The sequence below is a fragment of the Suricata suricatta genome, chromosome 7 (genome assembly GCF_006229205.1).
Source record: "Suricata suricatta isolate VVHF042 chromosome 7, meerkat_22Aug2017_6uvM2_HiC, whole genome shotgun sequence".
Lineage (NCBI taxonomy): Eukaryota > Metazoa > Chordata > Mammalia > Carnivora > Herpestidae > Suricata > Suricata suricatta.
In genome coordinates this window covers 26,295,469-26,313,381 of record NC_043706.1, presented here as the reverse complement: position 1 = coordinate 26,313,381, position 17,913 = coordinate 26,295,469, and the positions used below count along the sequence as shown (strand labels likewise).

At 43.1% G+C, this 17,913-nt stretch overlaps 2 protein-coding genes across 2 annotated transcripts in view; both read right to left on the bottom strand.

Moving 5' to 3' along the window:
* Nucleotides 1-17,913, bottom strand: part of GMDS (GDP-mannose 4,6-dehydratase) — a 631,992-nt gene that overhangs the window by 69,195 nt on the left and 544,884 nt on the right. The window lies entirely within an intron of this gene.
* On the bottom strand, nucleotides 14,737-15,192 carry LOC115296361 (NTF2-related export protein 1-like; the record flags this gene model as incomplete). Its single annotated transcript, XM_029944850.1, has 1 exon — nucleotides 14,737-15,192. A coding segment is annotated over one exon (327 nt), but the record flags the coding sequence as incomplete, so codon positions are not given.

Here is a 17,913-nt window from a genome sequence, read left to right as displayed (position 1 = left end):
TGTCATCTGCAAAAAGGGAAAGTTTGACTTCTTCCTTGCCAATTCTGATGCCTCTTATTTCTTTTTGTTGTCTGATTGCTGATGCCAGAACTTCCAGCACTATGTTGAACAACAGTGGTGAGAGTGGGCACCCCTGTCGTGTTCCTGATCTCAGGGGGAATGCTCTCAGTTTTTCCCCATTGAGGATGATATTAGCTGTAGGTTTTTCATAGACTGCTCTTATAATGTTCCTTCTCTCTTGTTCCATAGTGATCCAGTGTTATTCGGAGACTATCAAGTGTAAAGGATCTCCAAAAAGTAACACACTGACAAGAAAGTCATCTTTAGGGACAAGTCATACATATTACATCATCTGTGGCCACATGTGAATGCTATTTATGCGTGTGTTCTAAGAAGAAAAGGGAGACAAAGAGATCCTCCTCCCAGGCCTGCACACTAGAATCTAGTTTCCTCTCCTCAGCTGGCGCTCCAGGGCCCGACTCCAGTAATAACAGCCTCCTGGGGAGATTAAAGCCCTGGCAGACACAGCTTATCTTGGCTAATGTATACTTTAGCTTTGTGTATATATGCACATATACACACACTGCAGTATTTATAGATGATATACATGTGAAATATTACTGGAGATGAGGCCTGGGATGGGTGGGCAACACCTATGAAGTCAGGACTGAGATCTTTCACATCCAAACTTGGTTTCCCCGAACTGCCCTCCACCCCTGTGTGGTAAATACGCACATGCATCTGCATCAGGAAGAACACCCTCCTCCCTTGCAAACAAGTTCGGCAGAGTCTTTCTTCTATTTCCAGGAAGAGTGGAGTATTCTGTGGTGGTGGCCTCTTATCTCTGGGGATTTTGCTTATTAGAAAAAGTACACGGAATCACCCCTCTCCTGACTACAGAACTGAGATGGTGGGGAGATGAGCTGCTCTAAGTTAGGTTGACAAAGTGGGGTTGAACTGGAGAAGTGATGAGCACCCCAGCACCTAGCACTGAGCAGAGCAGCGCGCTGGCACCTTCGAGGCCTCATCTCTCCCCTGCGTGTGCGACCTGGGGACATGGGGAAGTGTTCTGGAGGAGGTGCCGCCTCTGCGGCAGCCTGGGGCCTGGCTTCCTTTTTTTGTGGTAGGGGTGCATATTTCCTCAGGAAGGAGCAGATAAATTACTCCTTAGGATTGTGAATGCTTTCTTGTCATCTGGCCAAATGGAAATTCCAAAAGTATTCTGAGTAGACAGTGCCACTAGGATTCATGGGCACACATTGATAACAGCCTAGGCTAAGGGAGTGACAGAAACTCTCAATCTCCATTTTCATGTAGAACTAATGTGTAGCTCAGAGTTAGGACCCTTAAAAACCATCAAACCTCTGTGCTCTACAGGCTCTATCTATTCTATGTTTATGTCTACGTATTATTAAAAAAGCACAGATCCACACAGTGTTAAATAAGAGAAGTTGCCCTGAGTGTTACAGAAGTGTGGTATTTTGTGCTGCTCCTCCAGTAAGGGACTTGTCAGTTTCTTCCTTAATGAAGAGAGGAAAGGAAGATTGTAGGTCAGGCTGGAAAAATAAACCTGGGGAGGGGGTTATATTTTAAGAATGGAAAGAGAAAGAAGGAAAATGGGAGCTGGGAAAATAAAAAGAAGCCAGAGTAGGGTCTGAGGAGGGCCCTGGGCCCTGAACGGCCTAGCAGGGAATTCAGAAAGGCCTGGACCCTGGGAGGTGTGCTGGAAGGGCCAGAAAGGAAAGGCGGCAGTCAGGGAAGTGTGAGGCCTGTCCTCTGGCTGCCTAACAAATTCCCAGGAGGAGTGACTTGAAACAACATATTCTCTTCCAGCTCTGGGTGTGGGCAGGGCTGGTTCCTTCTGGAGGTTTCAGGGGAGGATTGGTTCCCTGCCTCTTCTGGCTCCCAGAGGCCACTGGCATTCCTCGGCTCAGCCCCTTCCTCACATCACTCCGAGCCCAGCTTCTGTTATCACAGCTCCTTCTCTGCTCCTATCTTCCTGCTTCCATCTTACAAGGACTTGTGATTCAGGATCATCTCTCCATCTCATGACCCTTAGCCTGATCACACCTGCATGTCCATGTAAGGTGGCACAGGCACAGGCTCTAGGATTAGGATGGGGACATCTCTGGGAGGCACTACCCTGTGACTCACACAGATCATGGCACAGTATGCGTTAGCTGTGTCTCCTGTCCTCCTGGGTGCAGTGAAGGAGCAAACACACCTTCCCTGTGCACAGAACCAGCTGGCCTGAGGCACCGAGGCCAGGTGGGGCCCTGAACAGTTCGTATGGTCCTCCACATGTGTAAAAACTTCTAAAGGTTAATTATTTTTACATTCTTTTCTACAAGGGAGCCCCTCACATGTGTAAACTCCCACAAAAAATGGATCTCCCCCTATTTGTCTATTTTGTCCATCTATCCAAAGACTCTCAATAGGAAACTTTAATTTGAAACACAGTTGACCCTTAAAAATGCAAGGTTTGGGGCGCCAGCTCCCCCTCATGCAGCGGAAAATCCAAATGTAACTTTTGATTCCCCCCAAACTTAAGTACTAATAGTCTTCTTGACTGGGGGCCTTACTAATAATACACACAGTTGTCTAAGGTATATTTTGTATGTAATAAGAATTACATACTGTATTCTTACAACAGAGAAAAGAAAATACTGTTAAGAAAATATAAGAAAGAGAAAATACATTCAGAGCATTGTATAGTAATTATTTATTTAAAGAATCTGCATATAAGTGGACCCATGCACTTCAAACTCAGATTGTTCAACTGTACTTTGTATTTAACAGTGTGGCAGAAATTTTAGACTGTATAGAAGTGCAGGCAAAGAAATATTTCTTTAAGGAAAAATCCTCATGTTCCTACTAATTCATCTGGGTATGAGAATTTTTAAAAATCATTTAAGGAAACTTCTCAATTTTATTAGTAACCACTCTTGGAAAGTTCTTTTTTTTTTTAAGTTTATTTATTAATTTTTGAGAGAGACAGAGACAGTGTGAGAAGGGACAGGACAAAGAGAGACGGAGAATCCCAAGCAGGCTCTGCACTGTCAGCGCAGAGCCTGATGTGGAGCTCGAACTCACAAAACTGTAAGATCATGTCTTGAGCTGAAATTGAGTCAGATGATTAACTGAATAGCCATCCAGGTGCCCCTACTCTTGGAATGTTTTTATTTTTATTTCTGAATTTAATTATTATGCGTGCTGGAAAAACATCAGTAATTCTCTCATTTCGTTTTCAAAAGTCACAAAAGTCATCAGAAGAAAATTAAAAATGGAAAATTTGATGTACAGATCAAATGGGGCTCATTAGTACTTCTTAAAGCAGGAGGGGAGGGGAGAGCCTGGAGAATGTTTCATAAACTGTATTAGTTTCTCCTTGAGGGCAGGGGGAGAAAAAAAAAAAGCCTGTTTTTTGTCCTTTGACTCCTAGTACCCTGAATACAGTCCGAAGTTGCACAGGAAGGATTCTATATCATATTTTAGATTCTTACTGGTGGCTGAAATAGGGTGAATTAAAGACCGACATCAGGGATGTTGATTTGCGGAGAAATATAGCAATGTCACATGAGAATGGTATCTGTTTTTGGTGTTTGGCAGACTTGAGCTCTTTTGTCTGATGCATGTCCTGTACAACAGGTGGAGGTGCCAGCACAAAACTCGCTGAGGCCACTCCCTCCACCTGTGGGTAGTGTCCTGCAGGAGTCACTGTCTGTCACCGGACTCCAGGCCCGTATGTGATCAGACGCAAAATCCACCCCAGCCCTTTCTTGAAATCTGAGACTATTACTGTATTTTAAAAGATAACTGACAAAGAGCGGCAGAAGTCAAGGAGAGAGGTCAGCAGTAACTTACCCTATTCATAAACCAGAATAGCAAAGTACAGGATCCTGGGCAGACGCTCTGGTGACAACGCCAGAGAAACTGGCTGTGGCCCTTTAAAAGGAGGGCACTCAGGGGAGGATGGATAGTGATGTCTAGGTTCAGGAAGCTTTAGGTGATCAACTGTGCAATGAATGACTAGAGATGCCCCTTCACATATTTACAGTCCATTTCTTTGTTAATCCCGTTTTCCCCTCCCTCCTCCCATCCCTTATAGTGGAGTACATCATTCTGTCCAAAGGGATGAACTATGTTTGTTAAGCTTTGTATTATAATAAACTGTGTGGCCTTAATTCCTCACAGAAATTGTATTTATCATTCAAAAATGCAGGTAACCTTTTTTTCATTGTGAATGTTTCAGCTATTGCTTTCCCATGGCAAATGAAATAAAAATGATGAAAGTCCTGTCTTTCAATTCCAGTTTCTCTAGAAAGCACTCCTTCCCTACCTGATTACTCCTTGCTGATGAGTTTTTAGGTCTAAAACCCATGTCTACTTTGATAGTCTTTCCTTCATCGACAGAGCAACTTCCTTCCTTAACTCATGCAATTTTTGAACATAAAGTCTATACAATTTAAAGGCTATCTATCTGGAGTCCAAAATATAAGAAATTAATCTTATTTTCTCTTAATGCTCTTTGTGAAACAGAATTAAAAATAAGATAATCTATTCCATCCCATTGTCTTATATTAGACCATTAAATTTAGGGTCAGTGGGGCAGAAGTCTTATTACTTTTATTCAAAAATTCTTTTTAGTGTTCATTTATTTTTGAGAGAGAGACAGAGCATGAACAGGGGAGGAGCAGAGAGTGAGAGGGAGACACAGAATCTGAAGCAGGCTCCAGGCTCTGAGCTGTTAGCACAGAGCCTGATGCCGGGCTTGAACCCATAAACCTCGAGATCATGACCTAAGCTGAAGTTGGACACTTAACTGACTGAGTCACCCAGGCGCCCTGAAGTCTTATTAGTTTTATATTATATGTACATTTTACAAAAAATTATAAATAAGTTTCTTCCTCTTCATACCTCTATAAATATTTTTCATTTCTATAAGCTTAAAGTAATTTCTTAAAATGAATTAGTTTTACTTACCTATGATTGATAGAATAATTTTATTTGAGCAAAACATGTTCTGATTCAAAGAAAAAGGGTTTTCCAAAGTGGCTGAAAGCAGATTCACAATGTAGGAGTCTGCTGTTTATAGGGAGACATGATGTTATGAAATGTCAGATGTCCAAGATTTTTGAGATGGGGGTGTGAAAGATTCTTTTTAAATGACACATAGCTCTCTGGGGGTATTACTGAATTTGAAATTGGAATCTCCCCTTTAAGACCAGATAGACATTGAAGAAAGGTACCCCAAGAGCTGTTTTCCCAGCAATCTCTGACATAATGTCTTGTTTTAACAAGAGTAGCCTGGGTCTGACTTTTTGTAAAGGTATATGTTAACCCAGGCACTGATAAAGAATCTTTAACAGAATTAAAGACATTTAGGGCATTAGTAACTCTTGGTCTGGCTCCTTGGTTTGATAGATGAGGACACTGAAGCAGAACAAAACTAGAAAAACACATGGTAGCATAGTCAGGACTAAAACATTATATGTTTCCATTTTTTCTCTGAAAAGCTTGATTAAAAACGCCCTTTGCCCACTTGAGAGGTTAATGTGCTGACCCCTTCCTTAACCACACTGGTCCTGGTTATGTTTTATAATTGTACGTGAGGAGTGGGCCGGTCCTAAGGAGCACTAGAAAGGGTAACACTAGATGTACTGGATCTTGCTCCTTAGAGAGAACAAAAATGCCTCTGAGAGAAGCCACAATGAAGACAAACACCTGTGCGTTCGTTCATTGTTCCTCTCCCCATCCTCTAGCCAAGGTGTTATTAACAGCACTGTCAGTCACGGTGGCGTCAGCCTGTGGAGTGGGGAGTGACGGCCTTTAAAAGCTTCCAGGGGTAAGTTTCTGCAGGTTTCCAGGCTGACGCCTCTAAGCCATAAGCACTTAGGGTCTTAGAGCTCCAGAACGTGGAGTTGCAGATAACCACACAGCCTCACTGCCCTGCTGGTGACCCTGGGGGAAGTCACTTCTCAATGAAAGATAATTTCTTCTCTGTGACAACACCACCCTGGTCCTCACTGAGAAAAGATCAATTGTGTTGACTTATGACTGCTGGTTTTTGTGTTCGAGATCACTATCCTCGGAGGATTTCTTAATGCAGTTGGCCAGGAGCCCACATGTGCAAAGACAAGTTGAAGTGATGAACACAGCGCCCGTCGCGAGTTACAGCTGCAGCAGCGGCTTTCAGCTGAGAAGGCTGGGGTCTCTCCTCAGCACACAAGGAGAGTGCGTGCGCTGGGGGTTCCTTCTGTGATAGCTGCTCTTGAACAACAGAGCTGGCGGACACGCAGGGCACGGAGGGGCAAACTGCGCGAGCAAGCGCGGAGTCCTGGTTCCCTCCCTCTCCCTCTCCTTCTCACTCGGCCTTCCTCCCTCCCTCTCTTACCTTCCCACTTTCTCTTTCGCTTCTCCCTCCTTCTCTCTTCCTTGAGGGAAGCAGACGTTTTAAGTGATAGTTTGTAAATAGTCTTAAGGCAAGGCAGTTGCAACCTGAGTTCACCTTTCTTATCTCCAATTCCACCCCAGGCTGATAATGCAACATATGGAAACATGTCTTGTCATACCAAAAGGGAGTCTGTAGCTCGAGTATTTAGGAACTTTCATTCACAATTTTCTTGAACGTTGCTTTTGTATACGACTTTCTCTGTACTGGATAGAGAAGTACATTGAAAGCTATTTTGTATAAATTACAACTACAACCCTCTTTCCCACACCTAGTAACTCAGTGCACAGCAAGCCAGCCAGTCTCCCTGGGCGTGTCTGTCAGCACCCCTGTGGCCATGCTCTGCCCCAGCAGGGAGAAGAACAGGAGACACCGAAGCTCCTCCTAGGCATCACACTGCCATTCAAGTGGCCCAAGACACAACTGTGGTTTTGAGCATCTCATAACCCTCCCCTGGTTCACAATGAGTGACAGAAGCTACAATGTCAAGGCTTCTGGTTTCTTTTTTTTTTTTTTTTTTTCCATTTGTGTTGATGTTCAGTTGTGTCTCTTCCATAATTTGATATCTAGATCCAGGTTTAGGACTTGAAGTATCATATTTCTGTTCTCCTTTTCTTTCACTTTTGATATAGGCTTCTTGTGAAAATGAGTTTAAAAACATGGTTCTCTCATGTGAGAGATGTGTTTCTGAATGTTGGTGCACCCTGACTTTCTACAGCCATTACTCACATTATTAATCACCTATCATCTGTCAGTCACAGTGTCAGGCACTGTGAAGATACAACAGCATGAGAAGACATGGTTCTCGACTCAGACAAGTTAACATTTTTGCTAAGGGGACAAGATCATCACTGATGATATAATCAGCCAGCAACACAAGGTTGTATACAAGGATTAAATTCTGTGCTTGTCCATCAAAAGGAAAATGAACATTACAGTGGGTGGGGTGAGACTGAGCAAAGGCACAGAAAATTCCAGGAGGGGCATTTGTAGGGAGTGAGGGGACCACCCTGCATGGGACAGAAGATATGTGGGCCTGCAGGGCAGTGAGCAGGCTGGGCAGAGCAGTGCAGGCTCCAGGAGATGGGCACTTGGGAACTACAACAGGTAACAGGCAAGAATGTGCTTGTGAAGAAGGAAGGTCAAGACGATCTGCTGAAGGAAGAGGACGAGGCAGAGAGACTGCTAGAAAGAAATCAAAGGAGCACCCCAGAGAGGAAGAGGCCTGAACAGATGGATGGGGAAGATAAAAATACCCGCCTCATGATGTTACTGAAAAGACTCAGTGAGAAAATGCACAAGGCTTGCTCTGTACAGCGCCTCCTATATAATAGGTGCCCAGCAAATGCCACACTACAACTGCTGGTTTTATTATCATTTCCATGTATGAGAAGAGAAATAAATGACAAGAAAGTGAATAAATAAAACATAGCCCTGTCTGCATGTTTTGTGGACTAATATTAGGGCTATCTGGCTATGAAAATCATAATTCTGTCATTTGAAGGGTTGATACACATTTGTTCAACCTAAAATGTATCTTTGAAACTGGATTTTAAAAAAATGTCCATTTATTTTTAAGAGAGAGAGAGAGAGAGACAGACAGACAGACAGACAGACAGACATAGCATGAGCAGGGGCAGCACAGAGAAAGAGGGAGACACAGAATGTGAGGGAGGCTCCAGGCTCTGAGCTGTTAGCACAGAGCCTGACGCGGGGCTTGAACTCACAAACTGCAAGATCATGACCTGAGCCAAAGCCAGACACTTAACCAACTGAGCCACCCACTTGCCCCTGAAACTGGATTACTAAATGGCTTTGCTATTACAACATTTAATGATAAAACTCAGAGTTAAAATGCAGGACAATGGGGGTGCTTGGGTGTATGTATCTGGCAAGGCACTGGGGATACAAATGGAATAAAACACCTTCCCTATACTTAGAGCTTAAAATACTGTGGCGGAAAGAGATGCAGAAACCTGCAATTAGGACCCAGGTGTGCAATCCCTTATGCGAACGCTTTGGGGAGCATTGTGGAGTTGAGCTAGTTTGGCTTCCAGAAAGACAACATGACAGATGGAGCACACACAGGTGAACATTGCCCTGCTCTGTCTGGGCCAGCCCCATTTATACCCGTCCTGATGCTGCATCTGGCCTGTGCCCCTTTTCTACCGTCAGAAGTTGTATGGTGAATGCAGTTACCCTAATCTCGTCTTTCTTAACACCCCCAGCAATGTCTGAGAAGCACCCCATAATCAGACACATTCAGGTTTCTTCAGCAAAATTAAAATCTCTTTAGCAAAAGAGGTGTGAAATTATGAATATTTATGATAAATGAAATAAAGACAGACTATAAATAGTCCCGTGTCCATTCAGGCCAGATTGTGCTGCCATGTGGGTTATGAGAAACATTTGCTTTTTCCAGAGCTTTTTGGATTTTGAAAATCTGGGCAAGAATCAGCGGGCTGCATACGGTGGTAGGCAGCACCCGAGAAGTGCAGGCATTACAGAAGAATGGCAGAGGGAATAACTTCGTTCAGTCTTGGAAATTTGAGGAAGCTTCCGAGAAGAACTACCCATGAGCCCGAGACCTGAGGGAGGAGGAGAGTTAGCTAAAGGACTCTTTGGGAATGGGGAGGGTAGAGGGAAGGGATATCATGTCAGAGTCCTGGGAGGTGGCATCCGCAGGCCCCCCAGGGCTGGAGCCAGACAGTAACAGAAGGGCAGGCAGTGAGGCAAGAAGGCCACTGTGAGAAGAGGAGTGCATCTGGAAGACCTGAGGCCGGGAGGAACATGGTCAGATCTGCACTTTCCAAACAAGGTTGTGGTGGTTTTGCTCTGATGACTGAGGAAGGGCCAGGGGAAGGGATGAAAGCAGAGGTGAAGCTAGTGAAGCTGTCTCCATTGGAGCGGGGGATACACTCAAGGGCCATGCAGGAAGCAGATCGAAGGTTTGCTAGAGGCAGGAGGCCATGGAGAAAAGGGTGAAGTCCAGGGACACATCCAGGTTTTTCTGTTCACTTGTTCTAACCTGAGGCCCTATGAAAAATACTGGTCTTTTTCCTCATGCTTTCTTTATGTTAACTGATGAGAACATCTCTGGGATCTTTGACTAACATTTTTTTCCTTTCCATTTTAAGGTAATATATATGTTCATAAGCAAATATTTAGAAAATAGAGTACATCAGAGGGAAAGACCCCTTAAGGGTCTTTATTTACATTTGTGCTGAAATGAGGCCCAAATACAAGAGAAGTCTAAAGAATGTGGCTCAATGATTATTTCCTTCTAAGTTTTGCTTACTTTTCTTATATGGTTGTGATCATACTGTTTGTACATTTTCTTTTCTTTTTTAAAAATTTTTTATGTCCTTATTTTATTTTGAGACACAGAGAGTAAGTGAAGGAGGAGCAGAGAGGGAGGGAGAGAGAGAGAGAGAGACGGAGAGAGAGAGAGAGAGAGAGAGAGAGAGAGAGAGAGAGAGAGAGAGAGGGAGAGAGAGAGGGAGGGAGAGAGGGAGGGAGAGAGAGAGAGAGAAGGAGGGAGACACAGAATCTGAAGCAAGCTCCAGGCTCTCAGCTGTCAGCACACGGACTGTGAGATCATGACCTGAGCCAAAGTCGGACAGTTAACCAACTGAGCCACCCAGACACCCCTGTTCGTACATTTTTAATTCTGCTTTTCTGACTCAACATTTTATCTCAAACAAATCTGAATGAATGCAGCTTTTAAAGGTTTTGGTGCCTTATGTCAATTTGAAGTATCCTGCACAATTATCTTTTATGATTGAACATTATGCTGTCCAACAGATCTCTAAGCCTTAAGGAAATTATTTTAAAGGCAAACATTCATGACAATATTTTAGGGAAGGCGGTGAAGTGTTTGGCATCTCTTACTAGGTCTTAGCTTCTAACTTTCCAAATTCTTTTGCTGTCAGCTGAACTGGGCATGGAAACATTTATAACTGGTGGTTTGTGGATAACAGAGTAGTATTTTAGCAGTTAAGTGAATCTCAAGTTTCAGTACCTCTCCAATGTTGTTTACTCAAAATTTCAATATTATCATTGGTTGGGAATAGAAGGAATTAAAATTACATCTCCATTGTGCCCACCAGAACCACGTCTCTGTTAACCATACTTTTTATGTGACTTCAAGAAAGCAAAACCAACTCATAAGGTTTCGGGGTCAAAACATGGGCCAAAAAGATTGTGATTTTGCAAAATATCTATCTTTCCATTCATATTTCTATTGTTGAAAAATACTTCTGGGTCTCATGGAAGGGGGAGAAGAGACTGTAAAGATAGACTGAACAGCAACACAGTTCAGAGAGGTGAGGATGGGACAACTTTTAAGGGCTCTGTTCCAGAGTGCCGGGAGGGAGGCACTTGATGGGATTGCCCCCTGTGTTCCCCAGGGCAGCCCTCAAATGGAGTGACCACACATAGCTTTAGCTAGAGGAACATCTGTTGGGCATCCATCCTTCCCCGCCCGCCCACCCCACTCTTACTAAAAGACCTACGTGTGTCATTAGCACCTAGATTTGGAATTCAGAACGTGTGCTTAAGTAGAAAAACAATGTTATATATGGTAATTAGGTGCAGTTAAAATTTTTTTATTAGTACTTTCAATATGTTATTGGGAAGATAGGTGCTTGTTGGGCAGGGCTGGGCCCTAATATCATTTAAAATGTGCTTTATGGGAGGAAAATGTTTTTGAGTATGAACTCTGTTATTACACGAAAGATTCCACAAAATAGTCTATGCCTTTAGTACTCACAGAGGTAATTATATTTTCTTACATATTTTCTGGAATAAGGCATAAATAATTGAAATAAGAATAAACAAACACATTGTTCATCCATTTTTAAGGGCAGAGAGAGGAGACAACCAGGAGCACCAAGTGAGGAAGGTGCCCATCCACACCTACGGCTTGAAGGGCCATAAAGAGTGAGCCTTTTGTTCACCGTTCACAGAAAGTGTGAAACAAAACATGGCATCTTTATATATCTCACAGGGAGGGAGGAAACAACTAGGAGGCCATAACTCTATAGATGCTGGAAATGTCACTCTTTTGCATTCCTAGCAAGCTGTGGGGCACGTTCAGAGAGGCAGAAAGGAGGAGGAATGGGAAAGGGGGGCCCTTCCGACCTTACAGTTGGCACCCCTCTGGGGGCACTGTTGGTACAGTGACAGTGACAAGAACAAACATGCCACATGGGGCAGGTTCCAATCTGAACTGCTCGGGGATAAAGAAGGGGCTGTGCAATGAAGTATGGTGTTAATAATAGTACAGCTAAGATGTGAAGAAGGTGTTGGGGAGACAGTCCCATTGCATCAGGTAAGTGGTCCATAAGATGGTTTAGATATTGGCAACAGCAGGTTAGGTTTTCTCTCCAACTATGAGTATTATACATGCTTGGGTAGATTCCTTTTAAAGTTATCAAAATATTTCATTTAAATTAAAATCTAGTAGTCTACTCTAAGAATTCCCAGGGCACATTAAAGAAACAAAAGTGACTGCCAGGTGGGTTTTTGGGCCTTGCTAACATTCCCTAAAGCCCCAGAGGAAGAGCAAAACGCCACTAGAGTCACATCTTACTATGCTGTATCTCAGTGGCTTTGATTTCTCTTTTAAACATAAACCAGGAGCACTCCTCAAAAAGACTTTTTCACGTGGTAAGTAAAATGCGAGCCAGTCACACACTAAAAGGACAAAGAGCCATTGTCAGGTAACATGGTGATGCACTCCAGCTGGGCCACTGCCCCTCCCACTTGTAGACAGTTCTTCAGAACAACTGGGGGAGAGCAGCTGAATGAATAATGCTCTCAGATGGCCTGTGAGTGGTTCACAGAGCCTCGACTCTGCAGGTGACAGGACAGGTTTACGTCCCCTGAACATGTCACCGGACTCTGCCTGCTGGGTTTACAGTTTCAGACCATTAAGTAGGTGCAAACCCACTCACTGCAATAGAGAAAAACTGCACTGAGAAAAGGCCAGGGAAGACCTTCATAGAATCACAGTGCTAGCCACGCCGTCTGGTGCCAGAGCTGAGGGGACCTTGGCTGGAACAGATCAAGAGCAGGTGTCCCTGAAGGCCAAGGGGCAGAAGGCAAAGTTTTCAGGTGACCTAGAACACATGACCCTAGAGAAAAGGGAGGGAGGCTTAATGGGGAACCACAGCCTGGAACCGGCTGGGCCACTACCATACAGCATAACCTTAGGCAAGTCACTCAGCCTCTTGGTGACCCAGTTTCCCCATATGAAATGATGATGGAGAAGATAATGCTCCCCAGGCACCTGTAGGAAATAACAATGAGGTTCCGTGCTGGAAAAATCAGAGATTCAGGCAGCAGAGATCTGTCACAGATTCAAAATGGTGGCAAAAGCCAACACCAAGGCAAGGTGATTTACAGCCTGCTCCTTCCCCTCACCCCAAAACCTGGAAGAAGCACCTGAAGTTTTTAGCTGATTTTCACAAGAGCAGACAGAAATGAACAAGTGATGTGGACCAAGGCCTTGACTGTTTCCTAAGGCAAGAACTTGATTCTCTGAGCTGCCCTTACATGGCTTGGAGACACTGCTTATGCCAGAGAAGAAAGGGGAAAAGAGGAATTTATCAGGAAATTATGCTCTAACTAGGATTTAAGGTTGAGACTGAGAGTTATGTTTCAAAACCAGAACTTGAAGTTTTGGGGGAAGGAAAATGCCCCTTCTCTCAATGAAAATGGACTTTCAGTTGTAAACCTGTCGAGTTCAACTGGGGCAGAGCACACAAGAATGAAGAATTTGCATCTCAAGCAACAGCTGTGGCTTAACTGCATACTTATTTCTGGAAATAGTCAATAAAAATTACAAATGTATATAAAATGATAACATAAAACCCTAACCCATATAGCTCACTTAATGTAAATGACTTCAGACCTTAAAAAATTGTTTTATATTGCCTAAATCCCTGAAGTCTGAGCACATGATGTACCTGGAAGCTTCCCAAGAGTTGCTGCTTGTCAACACTATTCCTGCAGAAATCAGACTGTTTACCTCCACCATGCCTGTCAAACTGACTTTGTTTCTAAATATTCTACTTTATATTCATTCCCACCCTCCATCAGTCAGGGAAGAGTATTTGTATATGTACATATTCCTGAAAAGCTTAACCACATTATGGCTGAGAATACAGCAGATATATTCATCAGCTTGGTAAAGAGAATCATTTAAAAGCCAGTCAGATTCTGTGCAGTATGGACCAAAGTTCCTGTTGGCCACATGGGTTGAGCTGGATAGAGGGACTGTTAATATGGCATGACCAATGCTACCAGGAGCACCCAGGGCTGACATAATGTGGAGTCCAGCAAGCATCTGTTGGGTGGCTGTGCTGGATAGTCACCCGAAGTAGTTGCCTTGCAAACCTGGTCCAGTCCTTCATCTGAGTGCTTACAAATACCTGACACATTTTCTCTGTTTATAATTCCGTGACCATGACCTATTCTCTAACCCTCTCCAACACCTAGAAACAGACTCCAGGATCGAGAGAGAAAATTCCAAGAGATCAGAGGTTTGGGGCTTCACAAGTAGATACAGAGGATGTTGACTAATTCAGCCAAATTAATTCAGACTCCTTATTAGAGAGGTTTTCTTTGATAATAACCACATAATTTATACTAAGATGGTATCTTTGGTCATAAAATCTCAACATGTTTCACAAACATTAACTTAGCCTCCCAGTACCTCTGTGTAGGTTAACATAATCACTATTCATTTAGAAGACAAGGACACTGAGATGATAAGGTTGTAGATAGCTAAACATACAACCTTCTGATGCTGCATTCTATCTTAGCACCTACTTATGTAACCAGAGTGTTTTTCCTTGGTGTTTCTTGCAGATGAATAAACTAACATCATTGCCAATGATTTCCATAAAAAACAGTAACTGCAAAAACCACATTTCCTATAGTGGGAACTGAGGCACAAAATGTCACCTACACAGAAGATCCAAAAGAAATATTGACTTATTTCCTCATGGTTAAAAACAAATACATGTTTTACCTTTCAGTTTGTGATGTAGACCACAAAGTATAAAGGAATCAGAAATGAAGTTTAGCTGCCTGGAAAATTAATAAAGATGGAGGAAGGAGGAAAGAAAAGAGGTTGGATTATTAAAAAAAAAGAGCGACATCATGAAAATGCAGAAAAGGAGAGTATTTCTAGGAAGCAATAGTAGAAAAATAGAAAAGTTACTACTTTGAAAAGGCATCTATGACAAAGACTACATTCAGAAAGGGGTTCATGGGACTCCAACAAATGCAGAGTTAAGATGGGGTGGTGTGGCCTGAAGTAACAGAAAGGAACTTATGTCCCCACATTTTGAGATCTGTGTTTCCCTACAGAGCTGGGGGTGAAACAGAGGCCTTTCTTGCCACCACTAGCTGGCCCAGTCCTGGAACCGGAAGCAGTCACTTGCTATTTTCCACACCGTGTTGCTGGGTGAGGCCTGGGCGGTCAGGATGAGGTTCTGGTTAAAGTCCTGTTGCCTGTTGCCCTCAAACTTCACTGTCCCACAGATCACAACAAGGACTGTAGTCTGGCTCGGAGTGGCTTCCTCGTGGACAGGCTGGCAGTCTACCACACTGATCTGAAACTCACTGGAAGGCAACATTTCAAAAAACTCACTCAAGGACTCTTGTCCTGAAACAGCATTTCCATTCCACACCAGGGTGGCCGTTCCCATGTACAGGCAGGACAGCAGTTTAGTTTAGATTTCAAAATTGGTGGGTAGCGGAACAATATAAATTTTTAGCTGGGGACGGTTGATGGCAGAGTGATCTCAGTCAAAATGACTGAAAAATGTACATCAACATATAGGGACAATGACGCAGATGTATAAAGTTATTTCTGTTGCAGAAAGCTAGAAGGCAATGGTGCTCACATCCATGCTTATCCCAAAGTGATGAAACAGTACATACAAGACTGTGTAGAACCGAGTAACAAATGTAAAACTGACAAATTAGAAGTAATATGCCCATAGTGGATGCTCTAAATGGACAAGCAACTAAATTTAGTTTCATATTTTGCCAGACAAACCCAAGTGACAGGAGATTAAGTGCCACCCTTTTCATAAATATGTTAAAGAAAACCATGATTAAAACTACTCTTACCCACCGCTGTCCTTATGGGATAAGAAACGTCCTGGGCTCTGGCGTTTTATCTTTTCACTTCCTTTCTGGATCAGTTGGTGGTTGCTCAGCAGCATATGTGACGATTGGGTGCAAGCCCTTGCCGCTCCCGGGCACCCACCGCCCGCCCACACTAGGATCGGATGTGTGGGCATTGTTTGTTCAGTGTCTACTCCCGTAGGCTGCACTGCCTCCCACTGCCCTCCCTCACCAGCTGTAAGAGGAGACAATGCATTGGTATCAACAGCCATCCCACCTTTAGGGCAAAGTGGGAGGTGCTGATTCATGAAGAGAATATTTCATATCACCAATAGAAAAACAGGTTTTAGATCCATGGACTTCCTTACCCACCCCCCCCACCTTCACACTACATTTTACAGATGTGCCAAACTGTGTGAAAATGGCTTCTCTCTCTTCTCAACTTGGTAGAACACAAAACAAAGGCCTCAAAAAAGAACTTTTTTATCCACATTCTCCCTCTCCTCTGACCCATGGGTCCAGCAGAATTATTTCTACACATCCTCAGTAGAAGGTAAAATTTTTAGCAAGAGAGCCATACTCAATCAGACCCCATCTCCTCATTTGGGAAAAACAATATTAAAAAAACTATATTTTAGATATTTATTTTAGAAAGTAGGTCTCAAGTTTATTCCATTGCATCTGACTATATATTTTACCAAAATGGCTGCACAAAGAGGAAGATAATGCAAGCCTTAATAGGAAAATCTTCTCTGTAAGTCCAAAGCTTATTTCAGAATTTTAAAAATACTGTCAAATCATGAGAGACTTTTGAATGCTGAGAACAAACTGAGGGCTGAGGAGGGAGTGGGGAGGGGCAGGGGGTGACGGTCATGGAGAGGGGAACTTGTGGGGAAGAGCACGGGGTGTTATATGGAAACCAACTTGGTAATAAACTATATAAAAAATATTGTCCTATATGACTATTACCTTTTATACACAATCATATATTTATGATTGCACTTAAAAAAAAACCAGAAAAACACTGAAGATTTCAGTGAGGGCGAGATAACATGCCTTTAGGTTTCTGGTAGACTTTGGCTCCACAGTAAAAGTACCAGTAGTCATTTGTAGCTATTTCTCACTTTTTAAAGTTTTTTAATGTTTATTTTTGAGAGAGGGAGAGACAGAGTGTGAGCAGGGGAAGGGCAAAGAGAGAGGGAGACACAGAATCTGAAGCAGGCTCCAGGCTCTGAGCTGTCAGCACAGAGCCTGATGTGGGCTCGAACTCACAAACAGCGAGATCATGACCTGGGCCGAACCCGCCTCCATATAAGTCTCACTTTTTTATTCAAAAAGTTTTGGATATGAAGTAGCAGAGGAACATGGGCAAAGCACAAAGCCAAAAGAACAGCTGAGCACCTCTTGTGCCACATACAGTCTCCGAGTCGGTCCAAGAAGGATGGGAGCCGCCACCAAGGCATTTCTTATCAGCAGCTCAAAACTGAAAATGTGTCTGTTTGGCAGGTGTACTTTTCTTGATTAGAAACAACCTAGTATGCCTTTTGCATAAGTGATGCTATTGGTGCACTCCCTCCAAGACCTCAAAGACAACGTAAGGTTTCTCACATGGGCAGTGCACAGCAGTGTACCCACAACACACCAGATGGACGTCAAAGGGACCTACACCAGAGTCAGACCGTAATATCCCCATTGCCAACTCTTCCTATAAAGAGGAGCCGGTAAACGACTCTGGTGGGTTGGAATGGGTTAGAAGCTTATTTGAGATGGTCTAAATTGCTTAAGAAAGAAGTTGCAGGGAGGGGAGTAGGGAAACAATCAGAACCTCTGGGAAAAAGAATTTCAGAAAAGATAAAGCAAGCAAGCAATATCATCAGAAATATAAGACAAGAAAAGGGCAAGAAATAAATAACTCATGAAAAGGGGATATACAAAGATGGAGGCATATGAATTTTGTTTAAAGGTTGGATGTACAGATGTAAGGTGTGAATAAATTCAATACACATCATGCAGTAGAATTTCAAATAGAAAGAAAATGAAGAAAAATATTTTTATACTTTTTTTTTGGTTGCTATTTTGGAATTTAATTATAGTTTGTCACAGTGTTTGAGTAGTTCTGCTTACACCAGAGCTGGTTGGAAAGCAGAATAATCCTTTGATGTGGCAGCCGGGCATTCATTAGTCGTTCCCCTTTTATATGCCAGGTACTATCCAAGGCCATCAGATGTCATTCCTGCCCCAAGGTCCCAGGTGGAAATGACACATCGCAATACAATGGGACAAGTGCTTCACAGTAGGTTAAGTGCTAACTTTGCCTG